A 15,349-nucleotide genomic window follows, 5' to 3' on the forward strand; every position below is an offset into this window, starting at 1 on the left:
ATAGAACAACAAATAAAGGCAAAGAAAAGAAGCAGGAAACTAGTTAACCAACTCTATAACACAAAATCGCTTTTAGATGACGAAAAATACTTTTGTTTTGCAGGAGACAACATGCCTGGAAATTCTGGATACTACACAAACAACAAAAAGACATGCCCAGATATTGTTCGTTTTATAGGAAAAGAGAAATTTCCAAAAAATTATTAATGTGGATAGCCATATCTGACCGTGGTATGTCCGAGCCTTTGTTTCGCACTTTCAAGGCAGTAGCCATCAATTCATCAATCTATATTAATGAATGTTTAGAAAAACGACTTCTTCCATTTATTCACAAGTATCATGGAGACTTTAACTATTTATTTTGGCCAGATTTAGCAAGTTCTCATTATTCTAAAGATTCTCTAAATTGGATGGACCAATATGTCTATTACGTTGATAAAGAATCCAATCCCCCAAATGTGCCTCAAGCACGACCAATTGAAAATTTTTGGGGATATTTGGCACAGAAGGTTTACGAGGGAGATTGGCAAGCTTCAATAGAGCAAGTTTTGATTGATCGCATTAAACTAAAACTACAAGAAATTGATTTAAACTTTTTACAGTCGCATATGAAAGGCGTCAGAGATAAACTGAGATCAATTGCAGATGGTGGTGTTTTTTCATATAAAAAAAAAAATATTTTTATTAAAAGGTAAATGCTTTATTTAAAAAAAAATATAATAGTAGTTTGTTTTTTTATTTATAAATAAGTTATTGACGTTTTTATTTTGTCCGATAACTTCCGCATCACCCGTTAATGAAAAAGATGAAACCATTTAAGAACAAAATTAAAAATTTCTAATAAGTATTTACTAAAAATTTTTAATTTTGTTCTTGAATGGTTTATGGGAAAATTCTTAAATGGAAAAAATTCTTAAATGGAAATTCTTAAATGGAAAAAAATTCGTCTGGAATTTGTCAAAATGTTGTGTTATGCTTCATTTTAAGGTATCTGAATATGATATTCAGATACCTTAAAATGAAGCATAACGCAACATTTTGACAAATAGACATTTCTCTTATTCGATTGCGCAACTATTTTCTTAACATTATAACGAGGCCAGTAAGGACAAAAATGTAAACAAATAACGACAAATCGCTTAAATAATCCTTCTTAGTTACTATTTTTTCTGTTTATCTATATAAAAAAAAATACTTTGAATTTTTTGTAAAACAATTTACATAAGACAATAAAAAATTCACAAATGTCAAAGACATGTTAAATCATAATAAAATTGTTGAAACTGGGTTATAAGATTAACCATGCATTCCTTGTTATGGTGCTAGTCCAGATGGACTTGTAAATCAATTCTAGGAATATATATATATACATATATATATATATATATATATATATATATATATATATATATATATATATATATATATATATATATATATTTATACATATATATATATATATATATATATATATATATATATATATATATATATATATATATATATATATATATATATATATATATATAAATAAATATATATATATATAATTTGCCGGGAAACTTTTTCTTAAGAAGAATCACTCATTTGGCTATTATGCACAAGTCCAAATAGCAATGAGTTTATTTGGACTGAATCAATGTTTGTTTATAGATATGTTTGTTTATGAAATGACTTATAGTTATTATTGTAAACATTAATTTTGATAAATGTGATTTTTTAGATGTTGTAGATAAGTTGGAGTATTTTTATAAAAAATGTATTTTATCTCAAAAATAAAAAGTACATTTCATGTATTTTTACAGTTTTATAAGAGGATCTATAAAGTAAAAATGGCACATTCTACATGAATTTGCAAAGCTACAATTGTTTGACTTTCTATAATTTCTTTATGAAGTAGTTGATTTCTTCCATTAGGTGTTATACCAAAAGGCTTAAGCAAATTTAAGCAAAAATAACTATTTCAATATCAGAAATAGAACCAACAAGTAGTTCACTAACAAAATGTTATTGTACCGAAAAAAGCAATTCCAACTAATCCTTTAAAGATAAAATGGTATAAGATAAATGGAAAACAAACTACTCTGAACTGTAAGGCCTAAATTTCTTTGACAAACCAATTCAAAACAGTCAATAATAACTTTTGTTTTAGGATAAGTCTATTTGAAACATTCCAACATGTTATGTTTTTTTGTAATATAAGTTAGGCTAAAATAGTATTGTACCAAGTTTAAGGTATATCAAATTTAACCATATAATAAGATCTTGACAAAATAGATTTTGGTGTCTTAAACCAGGAAGTAAAATTTAAATAAAAAAAGTCCAAGCCATGTTAATAACAAGAATAGTTGGTCAATCGATAGTTGGTCAATCATGTTTCACCTATAACCAAACATGTAAAATATGAAGGATATGTAAACAATTCTTTGGGTAACTTTTATTCAGAATGATGATCAGGATGATAATACTTCATACTTTCACGTTCATTTGTAGAATTTAAATATTCAAATAAAATGCCAAAAATTTCCTATCTCATGCCAGTCAACGAGTTAAAACATTTATCATCTTTTTTGTAACTAACAATATTATTTTTCAATTGGTCGTTGATTATTTTAAAATCTTTATATTCTTCAGGCAAGCTCTATTAGTTTTCATAAACTACTACTAATCTTTTTTAAACGATTGTTTTTTTTCGGATGGCAACAGCTTACAGTTTTCACAATTTTAACTATTTGTGAAATCCAGTAATGTATAAAATTTTTTATTGCCTAACTTAATCGTGAACTCTGGCTATTTTGACCTTTTACATGGAGATTTTCAATGTAATTTTTCTTGTGTAGTCTTAAATGAACACAAGCTTTACACTTCATTTCTTTTTTTAAAGACATTTTACTGCAACTAATTTTTATCTCCTATGGCCTAAAGTGAAACTCCTGCTCTTTAGTGTGTTTCATCATTTCAAAATTATCAGCACCTTCTTTACGTCTACATTAACATATTTTGTTACACCAAGGTTTTTGAACATCGAGTTTTTTCTCTTGGTTCGGGAAAGAAAACAGACCGATGTTAGTTTTTTTTATATTGTTATTATAAAATGAATTTCTATACAATGAGTAATACTTCCTTCTTCCACTTTTTTTCAATATTAGTCTGATAATACTAGAGTTAAAATAAGACATTTTTATTTAGTACGAATATAGTTTGTTTACAATTTTGTCCTTATTGGCCTCTTTTTGAAGCTGAGAAATCAGTTGCGCAATCGAATTAGAGAAATGTCTATTCCAGAAGAATTTTTTTAAATTTTTTTATTTCTTATTATTTTTCCTAAGAATATAAAATATACATATAGATATAGAGAAATATAAAATAGATTGAAATAAATGCAAACTTATGTAGGGGAGATGGGGGCGCATTGATCGCCGTAGCAGTGTTTTGAAAATTGCGCAGAACCTGAAAGAGGTGTAAAAACTTATTAACTACGAAACACATGTAGTACTATCTGGCTTTTGGAATATATAAATATTTTGATTTTAAAAAATGATAAACATGAATAATTTTAACTTTTAAACAACCCTCTCAAAAGATCAATGTACCCCAAACTATGGGGTACTATGATCTCCGACTTGGGGCACATTGATCTTATATGCGTAATATTATCTAAACGTTTAACACTTCTATAACTAAATCTTGTAAATAATTTAGTCAAAGGGTAATATTGTATAACATATAATACATCTAAATTTTTTAATTATTTTTTAAATATAGCAGTTAAACCCACTAGTCTAATTTTTAATTAAAAAATGTATAAATCACAGCAGCTATAAGCTACCCGCTTTATATACGTTTAAAACTTTACAACAACTTGAAATTTATAAGAACTGAAATATAAAGACTGAAATAAGAATACAACTTTTAAGTTTACAAAACTTGTTAAAAGTACAATATTTTGATTAAGAATATTTCATCATTTGTGAAAGTCAAGTTGTGAAGCAGCTTTTGGTTTACATTGTTTTTTATTCCTAAGCAAGTAATTCTTAGTTTCTTTCTTATCTTTTGTGGAGACTTTTTGTTGATTTTTGGTTTGCTTCAAAATTTTCTTTTCTTTTGACAAACGAATTTCATTTCTGACAGGAGTATCAGTCAAGATCCTTGTTTTTAACTGCCTACTTTTAACATTTTTTTTTCTGGCAGATGCTTTTGGGTAAGGTTTTAAAACCTCAGGTGAGATTATAGAAGCAACACTTGTTGACACTTTGTTTAAAATACTTGTTTCAATATTTACTATAGTTATTTCAGACTCTATGTGATTAACATGTGCTGGTATCATTTCAGATTCCATGTTATTGACAGGAGTGATAGTAACTGTATTTGGAGCAGCTCTATCTGTAACTGATGATGGTAAATATTCGTCATCTTTGAAAATTTCAGAATTGAATGGCTCAATGCCAGCTACTCTAAATCCTGTCTGTATATTAGATGGTGAGAAAGCTTTTGTATACGGTTCTCGAACTATTGAAACAATATCATAAATGGTCATTGGTCTTGGGTTTGAAACCATCCAATTATCACATGCAGAATTGTAAAACCTTTTCAATGGTCCAAAAACAGTTCTATCTAATGGCTGCAATTTATGGCTGCAATGGGGAGGAAAACTTATCATTGTAATTCCGTGTTGATTTGCAAGCTCCAAGCCTTTAACAGGAATATGACTTTCATGACTGTCGAGAAGTAACAAAACTGGAGATTCCTGAGAACAGTTTGAATATTTAACAAAATGTTTAATCCATTCTATGAAAATTTCTGAGTTCATCCAACCAGAAGGATTTGCAAATCCCACACATCCAGGAGGTCCTTCCTTAATCATGTAATCATGAAACTTTACCCTAGGAAAAATAAATAATGGAGGAATGGAATTTCCAATAGCATTAGAGGCACAACATGCAGTTACCAATGTTCCTCGTTCTGCAGATGTGATTCTTCCAACTTGTTTGCTTCCTCTACCAGCTAAAACCTTTACCGGCTTTTGAACGGTTGTTAAACCAGTTTCATCAACATTATATATACAGTTAGGATTATATTTATATCGATTTCTTACCGTTTTAAGATTTTGAAAAAACTCTCTTACAGTGTGTTTGTTAAAAGCTGTTGATCGAGCGAAGCTCGTTGCTTCAGGTGTTCGTAGAGACAACTCTGGTTGTCTTTTCATAAAACCTTGCAACCAATCAATGCCTGCAATTTTATTTTTGATCCATGATGATGGGCATATCTTATTGTTTTTCAAAGCAAATTCATATGCCAATAATCGCGTTGACCTAGTTGAAAGGCCATAGTTCATTTTTGATGCAATTAGTGAATAACTTGATAAACTTTTTTCATCTTCTGCTGTAAAAACTTGTCTATTGTTGTAGTTAGGCTTGAAAGCTTCATTTGGATTTAGCCTCTTTTTACGACAATATCTTTTTAAAGTCATTCTATCTATGTTAAACTGACGTGCTACAACATTCAGTTGTGTTCCTTCTAAAACTTTATTAACAGCTACTTTCATTGTTTCACTTGGTATAGCAACTTTATTTGTTTTTTTAATTCTATTTCTAACCATTTTAAGATCTGTAAAAAAATATATTAATAAAAACATATGTTTTTAATAAATGCTAATATTTAACATAATAATATTATGTTAAATATTTTTTAATTATTATGTTAAATATTATTCTTTTGATATTATAAAATAATAGTATTATTATTACTAGCTTATAACATAAGTAGATTTAAAAAATGAAATGCTAAAAGCTATCGTTTGTTTATATATAGTTTTTTTTTTTAATTATAAATACAATTCCATTCGTTTAACTGTATTGCTTATAAACAAAAACATGGGACACTTCGTCTTCTATGGGGCACTTTGATCCTCCGATCAATGGGCCCCGCATAGTCAAAGATCAATGTACCCCAATAGGTATAGGTAACATATTGATAGCAATATCTACTGTATAAATTGCAGCCAAATAAAAATTATATATTATATTATACACCTAACACTTACAAATTTAAAATAAAATTGTTGTTAACCCATACAGACATCTAAATAAAAATATATTTGAATTATAGTACGATTTAAAAAAATCGCTTTTTATGACGAAAAACAATATTTTCTTTATTTTTTTTGACGCTGATAACCTTATGAAAAAATATTACGAATAATCAATTAGGGAAGCATAATGGTTAATTAAATTGCAACCTCACTTCTAGTAAGGCAAAAATGAACGAGTAAAAGCCAAAAGATCATACTGCCCCGGCGATCAATGCGCCCCCATCTCCCCTATATAAACTTACATGACCACAAACAACAGTCCTATTTTATTCAACTTTTCATATTAGATACATAAATAAAATTTTATTCTCATTATTCTTTCTACAAAAAATAATCTTAATCTATAAATAAGAAAATAAATTGAACTTACTAAAAAAGCCATCAGCTCCTCTTAACTGCTCTAGAAAATAAAACAATACTTGCTTAAAATGTTCTAAAAACACTAACGACAAAACTGAAAGAGTTTACTAAAAAAGAAACATTGTATTAAAAAAAACTATTTTACCAGTCACTTTAGTTCTAACTTCTTCTAAAAAATAAAAACAGGCTATAAAAATTAAAAAAATAAAAACAACCAACAACAAACAAACGATTATTTAAATTTTTATTTTAAACAATGAACAACATCAATTCTTCTTGAAAATAAAAATATATAATTTGCTTGCTGACCTTACTCGAAAGACTGCATGGGACATATAACCGCGCACTTAAAGTCTAGAAACTACTTAAAAACTAAGAAATAGTGTATTTTACAGAATACAGAACCGTAATTAACAATACGAACAATAGGCGTAACTATGCGCACTAATATTCATTAGCGTATTAATATTTAGATAGCGTTACGTTTTTTAATTTTTGTTGTTTTATACTTACGGTATAGACTTAGGGGCTTGGTGATGAGACCAATTAAGTCTTTTTATTTTTTATTTTATACATGTTTATTTTACAACTTCAATGTATTTATAAGTAACCAATAAACGGTAAAGATATACAAATATTAATCATAAATATAAAGTTCGAAATATACGAAGTAAATAAAAATATAGTTGCGTAAAACTATATTTTTTTTATTACATTTTAAACAAGCGTTTTGTTACAATATTTAAAACGCAAATACATAATAATGAATAATTATATACATATATATATATATATATATATATATATATATATATATATATATATATATATATATATATATATATATATATATATATATATATATATATATATATATATATGTATATGTATATATATATAAAAATTTTTAATTTTTGCATCCAGCCATGGTTGGCAATTCTTTTTTTGTTATTAAAAATAGGAACAAACAATCGACAAGATTCATTATAAATATGTAAAAATAACTCATAACACTCACAGGCTGATTTATCATGAAATAACTCAACCCAGTTGACTTGTTTCAAGTACTTAATCATTTGTGTATATTTACTATTTTTAAAGCAAAAATTACCTCTTGTGAATACTATATTGTCAGCAGAACTAGTAAAATATTGCCAAGTGATGGAGTAATGGTATTTTTTCTTTTCATGGTGACCTAACTGTGGACCACATTGAAGAAATCTATGCAATTCAGATTGCAAGCTAAAACAAGGTCAAGAGTGTTAATTGCAGAAACAGAATCACTTTTTTTAAATGTTAAAAATTTACTATTTGATATAAAGTGCAATCATTAAAAACTTTAATAAATTCATGCTCAGTTGAGTTTTTATTTGAATGAATTATTGGACCGTCACCTGTCCATTCTATAGTAGGGAAATTGAAATCTGCAACAAAAATGAGATCCGTGTATTTTTTGCCACTTTTGAGTTTTGAAGCAGTTTTGATTGAGTTTAGAATTGATTTTGAGTAATCAGCTGTAGCATTTGGTGGTCGATATATCAACCAACAATTAACTTAAAATTATTACATTTTATTAAGCACCAGACTTGTTCAACCTCTGTATTGTTAAGATGCGGATTAAAAACTTCTATATTCGTAAGATTTTTACTTACGTAAATGGCAACTCCTCCTCCAATCCTATCTCTATCTGCGTGATATATGTTATACCCATCAATACTTTTAATTGTATCCAATTTGAACCAAGTCTCTGTAGTTGCGATAACATCTATTTTGTTAGTCAAAGCAAGTGCGGACAGCTCGGATAGTTTATTAAAGTTAAATGAGGTAGCATTGGTGTAATAAAAATTAATTGGTTTGTCGTTAGTCTTAATATTTTGCTTCAAATAAATAGGTAGTTGTTCATTATGTGACTTTTGATGAGATTTATAAGATTGGCTGGTATGGGCCCCTCTGGGCCTGCTTGGCAATGCTTTCTTTGACAAATGGGTGAAATTTGCGGTTGCCAATGTCTCTTGTTGTAGTGATGTCAATACACAACAATTTTCAGCTTCTAATGTATAAGACCTGATCGCACTCCTGATAAGCAGGTTTTTGCACAATTTGCACAATTGAATAAAGAGAGAAAGGAGGCAAATGAAGACTTACAACGCAATAATAACCTTGACCAGCTCTTTCAATTTGTCATTAGAAGCTGAAAATTCAACTTTAGATTTTAGTCTGCATGCCGATTTTATTATTATTTGTCTGTTCAGTGAACGTATTAATTCATTGACCATGTTCTTGTTAACTGTCTCACGGTCCTCATTTGTACTTTTTTATGAGTTAGCCAAACCAAAATTACAACATTTTTAGACTTTTTACTGGATGGCTTTTCCTGACTTTTTGACACTTTGATGTTTGCATTATAAAGCTCAGAACCTGGTTTGGCTTCTGCTGACAAAAAAGAGGTTTAGATTTATTTTTATTTACACAATCCCAAGCAATGTTTGCTTATGTAATGAGTGATATAATTGTACCAAAGTTCGTTTATTTAAAACATTTCTTGCTTTGTGTCATCAGCAAACATAATTGTTATTAAATCTGAGGCTTTGTATAGATAATTAATATAAATAAGAAAAGAAGAGGTCCTTATATGGATAATCGTTTTAAAACCGTTGAAAAATTATTTAATAATAGATGTAAATAAATAATAAATAAATAGAATAATAAAAGTAAATCAATAATTATAGATAATAGAAGTAAATAAATAAATAATGTAGAAAATGTTTGATCGGCGTAAACAAATTGTTTACGATTAGTTAAATAACTTTTCAACCATTATAAAACAGTTATATCATAATATTTTAATTTTTTAGTTTTAATTTTATGATCAATTGTATCAACGCTTTCGCTAAACCAATTAATATTCCCAATGTGAATTTAGAATTGTTGAATGAGTCTGATATACTTCTTGTAAGCTTAATAATAGCATGCTCTATCGAACTATTTTTATTGAATCCATACTGCGAGTTATATAATAACGCGTTTGCTAAATAGTAATTGTATATTCTGTTGTTCAAAATTCTTTGGACGAGGATGGAAATTGAACGGTAGTGTTTTACATTAGTTTTTTCTCCTTCTTTAAATATTGAAATAATTTTTGCTTTTTTTAAATCATCATGAAAACCTCCCTGATTAATAGAGCATTTAAAAATTTGGAAAAATGTCTTTTAAAACGTCAAAACAGCTAATAATATTACCATTGACATCATCAGGACCAACTGCTTTATTTGGACTTTAACAATTTAAAAGCACTTTCAAACTCTTCAAAAGACAAATCAAAAAAATTTAGATACGAGTTTAGATACTTAAAACAAAAGCAGTCCTAAAATGAATCCTTGAGAAACTCCACAAGTGGTTGTCTTATTTTTAGTTTTACCACGATCTTAAGAAATATACTGCTTCCTATTGGACATGAAATTTTAAAACCAAACTATATTTGCATTCTTAACGCCGTAATTTACTAATTTTTTTAATAAAATATGGTCGTCAACTGTGTCAAAGGCTTTGCTAAGGTCTATAAAAATACGTAATGTATACTCTTTTTTATCAAAGGCTCAAAAAGTATCATGAACAAGTTTAAGAATAACATGATTGCTCCGGTCAAAATTTATATATCGTCACGATCATTTCACAATTGTTTAAACCAGGGGTTTTAAACAATTGTGAAATGATTTTAGGGGTTTTTTGAGTAAATAAAATCTATAGTTCATTTTATACATCTTAAACCACTTATAAAATAGTTTTTTTTCATTTGTTTTATTGTGATGTAAGAGAAAAAATAGCTTCTTGTTCAGTTTTTTTTTAAATATCTTAAAACATAAAAAAATATTTAGGCAGTTGTGAGATGATTGTGATTTTAGCAAAATCACAATCATCTCACGTTGCAAAGAGATTCTAAAGAGTATGGTCAAAAAATTTTTTTCCAAATAAGACCTTGAAAAAAAAAAAAAAAGTCCCCTCCCTTGTGATGGTGGTAGTTGTGGCAGTATGTAATATGTATTGGTTGTAAATATATGATGCGGCAAATAAAAAAAATTATGTTTAGATTATTTTAAGTAGATTTGGTAAAAATCAGCTGCTTATTTCTTAATTTTATGTTTTAAAAATAACAAAGATGAAAACCTCAGTGTAACAAAACAAATATCTCTTCAATATAAGAAATAGTAAAATTTCAATGTCACACGAACCTCTTAACAAAAGTTTTAATTCGTTTTATTCTTTATTTCGTTTATGAGTAAACAATGAAAAAAACCTTAATTTGTGTTTATAATACTCAAAAGACTCCGAAAGTTTTGCAAACAAAAAGTATACATTTATTATACGCACAAAAATTAGAATAAGAGTTTACTTTTAGAAAAAGTATTTTTATACAAGTTAAAATATTGAAACACTAATAAAATGTTTTTAAGCGTTTTTTTCTATTTATCTATTATACACTACTTCTTTGCTGAAGAACTTCTGTTTCCCTTAAATCAGCATATGGAAGGCGTAAACGTCACAAACACAGCTCAGTTTCTATGCCATCAAGATTCAAGTTTAAAGTTATGTAACTGTCACAATGACTGCTTCACGTCAAAAACATGTTGCATTGATAAACTATGGAACACCTCAAATCCACTGCCTTTAGATTTATACCTAGAAACGCTTGTTAAAACGTCAAACTTACATAAAGATATGACATGTGAGCAAGTTATACCGGTAGCCACATATTCAGGACATGTGAGTGAAAAAATTTTAATGGTGCATTATTGCCACGACGGTGCCGAGAGTGATGCTATCGACATATGCTTAAACAATAGTGACAAACAGTATGCAGAAAACGTCCCCGTTATAGGCCTTGACAATATAATTTATAGAAATGCTGGTTGTGCGCGGTGCAACTTTGCTCAATTTTTTGCATTAAATCTTTTATTTGAATGTCAATTAGAAGCTAATAAAGAAATAACTTTTGCAAAAGCATTTAAAATGGATGATTTTGATGATAATGAGGATGATTTTCTTAACAAGTATACTAATTGCAACATATCTTTATTAAGAAACACAAAATTAAATAAACACATTTTTAGTTGTTTTTCTCAAGACGGTTGTCAAAAGGATAACAAGTATTATGACTTATGTAATGCGTACTCAGGAGTGTACCTAAACTATAAAAATTACGATTGCTTTAGATGTTCCCTGGAAGAAATAATCAAACCATTTATAAATATACAATTGTTTAATTCTAATGAGACTAAAACAGTCGGGTCTAGTTTTATATCACAGACAGTGTCTATTGTTGAAAATAATAACCTTGCTTCCACCTGTAAACCAGGGCTTTCTTACAACTACTTCACCACTAAGTGTGAAAAAATCATTTGTTGTTATGGATACACAGTAGTTGGTTCTGAATGTTTGGATTTACAAAAAAAACTACAAGTAAAAAAAGTTGAGAGCGCAAGTTTTGAAACTTGCCTAACTAGCGAACAACTCGGCCTATTTGTTATTATTGATAATTTTACAAGTCTGGACACAAACTTTTTTTCTGGTGAAATTTCTGCTACTTGCAGTGTTGTCAAACATGATAACTTAACAAACTTAACTTTGTTACAATGTAACACGTCAGGTACCGATTCTTCAGCAAATTTCATTAAACATATGGAAAGATTTACCACAATTAAACCCTTAAGGTTTTCGTCAATTTTTATTACGTCAGTTTATCATCAGCTACATACAGAACTATATGGTATCGATTTTATAAGAACTTTTAGTAATAATAGATTATGCGCACAACCCGAAGAGTTAGAGATTGCTGAAGGAAACTTCACCAGCTCATGCGATTACATAACTTCATATAAAGTAATTAAAAACGAAGACCTTATCTTATCGATTGAAGCTAGTAAAAGCATAATAAAAAAAAAGTTAGTCAATTGCAAGAAATACCATTTAAAATCTAATTGTGTATTGCTACCGCTGACAAACAATTATATAGTAAAAAACAAAGTACTAACTTATAAGTTCATGAACAACGAGTACAATTTTACTGAGGATCAGTTTCTACCATTGATTAAAGGATTAGGAGTATGCAAAAAATCATTTTCGAAATATGAGAAAATAAATCTTTTAAACTATGTTGAAGATCTTTTGTCAGTAATTTTAATTTCGGTTAGTCTCGTATGTTATTTCATCATAGTCATAACTTATGTTTATATCAAAGAATTGAGAATTATGCCTAACTTTAATTTAGTAACACTGTGCAATCTTTTATTTTTATCCGATTCATCTATATTACTAGCTTTATATGGTAGCAAAAAAGAAAAGTTATGCAAATGCATAGCTGTTATTTTACATTGGAGTTTATTGGCGGTGTATATTTGGGTATTGTGCACAGCAGTTGAACTGGCTTCGAAATTTTCAAGATTTGCTTCAAAGTCAAGTCGTAAAATATTTTTTACATCAAGTGTCTTTATTTCAATAACAGTTCCAACAATAATTGTGTCAATGACGCTTCTGTTAAATTATACTGGAACAGCTGATGCTGGGTATGGTGAAAATGAACACTGTTGGATTGGTGGGTTTTATGCAAGGCTTTATGCGTATACTTTACCGTTGACCGTAGTTTTACTTATATCGTTTTTATGTTTACTTTTAACAATCTTTAGTATAAGAAAACTCGAAAGCTCAAACAAAAAGATACTAGGCAGTAGCAGAAAGTCACGAGTGGACCTATTTATGATTACCATGAAACTCACAATAATCCTTGGTGTAACCGATGCCCTTGTTTTCATAAAAATATCCAAAGAATCGTTGTCTGAATGGGAGATAATATTCAACGCAGTATTTTCAGTAATTTACACGTGTTGTCGATCTTCGAAAGGAATTATGCTTTTTGTTGTCTATATTTGTACAAAAAAAGTTTATAAAATATACAAGAAGCGTTACTTTATGAAATATTCTCAATGCCGTCACAGAGTTTACGAATTTAACGAACAAATATCTTTAAGTGTGCAAACCTGGCTTTCAACAAAAAAATGAGCAAATAAATGAAAAACAAAAATAACGCAGAATAAGATGTTAAAATATTTACCAATAAACTTTACCAATAAACTTTACCAAATATTTAAACTTTACCAAATATTTACCAATAAGCTTTACCAATAAACACATAACGTTATTATTTATATACCTCTCAGTAATTATTTAAAAAAAAAATGTTTTTTGCAATGAGAAGGAGAAAATTGTAAGAACAACAAAAATGAATGAATATTATACGAAATAAGGAGAATTATCATGTCGAAATTTTTTTTTAAAAACTAGCGTACTACCTGATGTAGTTGGCAGCATTGCTTTTTTTGAAACAGCAACACAAACTATGTTTTAATTAAAACTGCAGCACAAACTGTTAATTAAAACTTGTAACAACATTGTAAAGGTTCTTACTTTATAATATTAGTTGTTCACACTAGTTAATTAAGTTCCAAACAGTAAATTTTACGTTATATATATATATATATATATATATATATATATATATATATATATATATATATATATTTATATATATATATATATATACATATATGTATATATATATATTTATATATATATATATACATATATGTATATATATATATATATATATTTTACGTTATATATATATATATATATATATATATATATATATATATATATATATATATATATATATATATATATATATATATATATAATTTTACGTTATATATATATATATATATATATATTTTATATTTATATATATATATATATATTTTTATATATATATACATATATGTATATATATATATATATATATATATATATATATATATATATATATATATATATATATATATATATATATATACATGTTGTATATTCAGAGTCGCTGTGAAATAAATGATTGCGCTTTTTATATAAATATATACATTCATGTAAAGTATCCTCAGTTATACACATATACTATTATGTGTATAACTGAGGTATGTATTACTCATATCATACCTGGATTAAAGTTATCTTAGAGGGAAATAAAAATCCGGGGCTAGCAAATATGTTTTTGTTTTTTTAGTTTTAATTTAATTAATTTACTTTTGTTTAGCTTAAGGTTTTTGGTCAACTTAATCTAAGCTAGAAAACTTTCTGTTAAAAATATTTTTTTAGCCTTACTACAAGTAATTTTTACTTTAGTAAGCAATATCTTCTTGCATTTTTTTCGGCTTTTAAGATAGTCGGAAACACTTTGTAACGAAATAAGTTTTGGGCTTAAAAGATTTTGTTATTTTTTGTTGTTAGTTGAGTAATAAAATGGAGTTTTGTTCTTCCGGTTTCGTCGGCTCTGATAATTTTAAAATTGTAATTGTTTGACGACAAATCAAACATACAGCATTGTCTTTTTACTTGAATAAAAAAGAACAAATTTTCCCATTCACTCTGAAACTTTCTATTTTTATCTACAAGTTTTCTTTTCTTTTTACAGCATTTCTTCCAGCCATGACGAATATATAAATCCATGACAAATAAATTTTAAACAAAATTGAATATGAAAATTACACGAATAAAAAAAATAATTAATATGATAGACACAAGCTAACAATGCGACGAGCAAACATATTATCCAAAAGTTTAACCATTAAATTACGGAGATATAAAGCGTTTTCCTGTGTTTTCTTGATAAATGTGAACTGATACTTTTGTAAGCAACAAAAACGTATAATTCGAGTGAACAACACTAATATACATCAAATTAAACATTTTGGAGGTTAGAATTTTGAACGCATCGTTAGCTTGCGTTTTCTAAATAAACAATACCTTAATTATTCCTTTACAACTAATGATAACTTCACAGTAGCCGTAGATATA

At 27.6% G+C, this 15,349-nt stretch overlaps 3 protein-coding genes across 3 annotated transcripts; 2 read left to right on the plus strand and 1 right to left on the minus strand.

Moving 5' to 3' along the window:
* Positions 1-206: 206 nt before the first annotated feature.
* LOC136081107 (uncharacterized) lies at positions 207-695 on the plus strand. The gene has a single exon (XM_065798391.1). It carries the CDS (start codon positions 207-209, stop codon positions 693-695), a length of 489 nt encoding a protein of 162 aa, XP_065654463.1.
* Positions 696-3,964: 3,269 nt separating this feature from the next.
* LOC136081108 (tigger transposable element-derived protein 4-like) lies at positions 3,965-8,216 on the minus strand. The gene is made up of 3 exons (XM_065798392.1): positions 8,104-8,216; positions 7,563-7,693; positions 3,965-5,607 (listed from the first exon to the last, which is right to left on the minus strand). The coding sequence occupies exons 1-3, from the start codon at positions 8,214-8,216 to the stop codon at positions 3,965-3,967; spliced, it is 1,887 nt and encodes a 628-aa protein (XP_065654464.1).
* Positions 8,217-10,784: 2,568 nt separating this feature from the next.
* LOC105846311 (uncharacterized) lies at positions 10,785-13,929 on the plus strand. The gene has a single exon (XM_065798939.1). It carries the CDS (start codon positions 10,892-10,894, stop codon positions 13,502-13,504), a length of 2,613 nt encoding a protein of 870 aa, XP_065655011.1. The 5' UTR covers positions 10,785-10,891; the 3' UTR covers positions 13,505-13,929.
* Positions 13,930-15,349: the final 1,420 nt, after the last annotated feature.

Source organism: Hydra vulgaris, chromosome 06 (assembly GCF_038396675.1).
Source record: "Hydra vulgaris chromosome 06, alternate assembly HydraT2T_AEP".
In the NCBI taxonomy this organism is placed as follows: Eukaryota; Metazoa; Cnidaria; class Hydrozoa; order Anthoathecata; family Hydridae; genus Hydra; species Hydra vulgaris.

What these genes read in the sequence shown, in the direction of transcription:
- LOC105846311 (XM_065798939.1), top strand. Translation starts at nt 10,892, where the DNA reads ATGTTTTTAAGCGTTTTTTTCTATTTATCTATTATACACTACTTCTTT.
- LOC136081107 (XM_065798391.1), top strand. Translation starts at nt 207, where the DNA reads ATGTGGATAGCCATATCTGACCGTGGTATGTCCGAGCCTTTGTTTCGC.
- LOC136081108 (XM_065798392.1), bottom strand. Translation starts at nt 8,216, where the DNA reads ATGTTATCGCAACTACAGAGACTTGGTTCAAATTGGATACAATTAAAA. An exon ending in GAGGAGGAGTTGCCATTTAC is followed by an intron (nt 7,694 to 8,103) that starts GTAAGTAAAAAT and finishes ACCTTGTTTTAG; the next exon opens with CTTGCAATCTGAATTGCATA. An exon ending in CAATATAGTATTCACAAGAG is followed by an intron (nt 5,608 to 7,562) that starts GTAATTTTTGCT and finishes ATTTTTTTACAG; the next exon opens with ATCTTAAAATGGTTAGAAAT.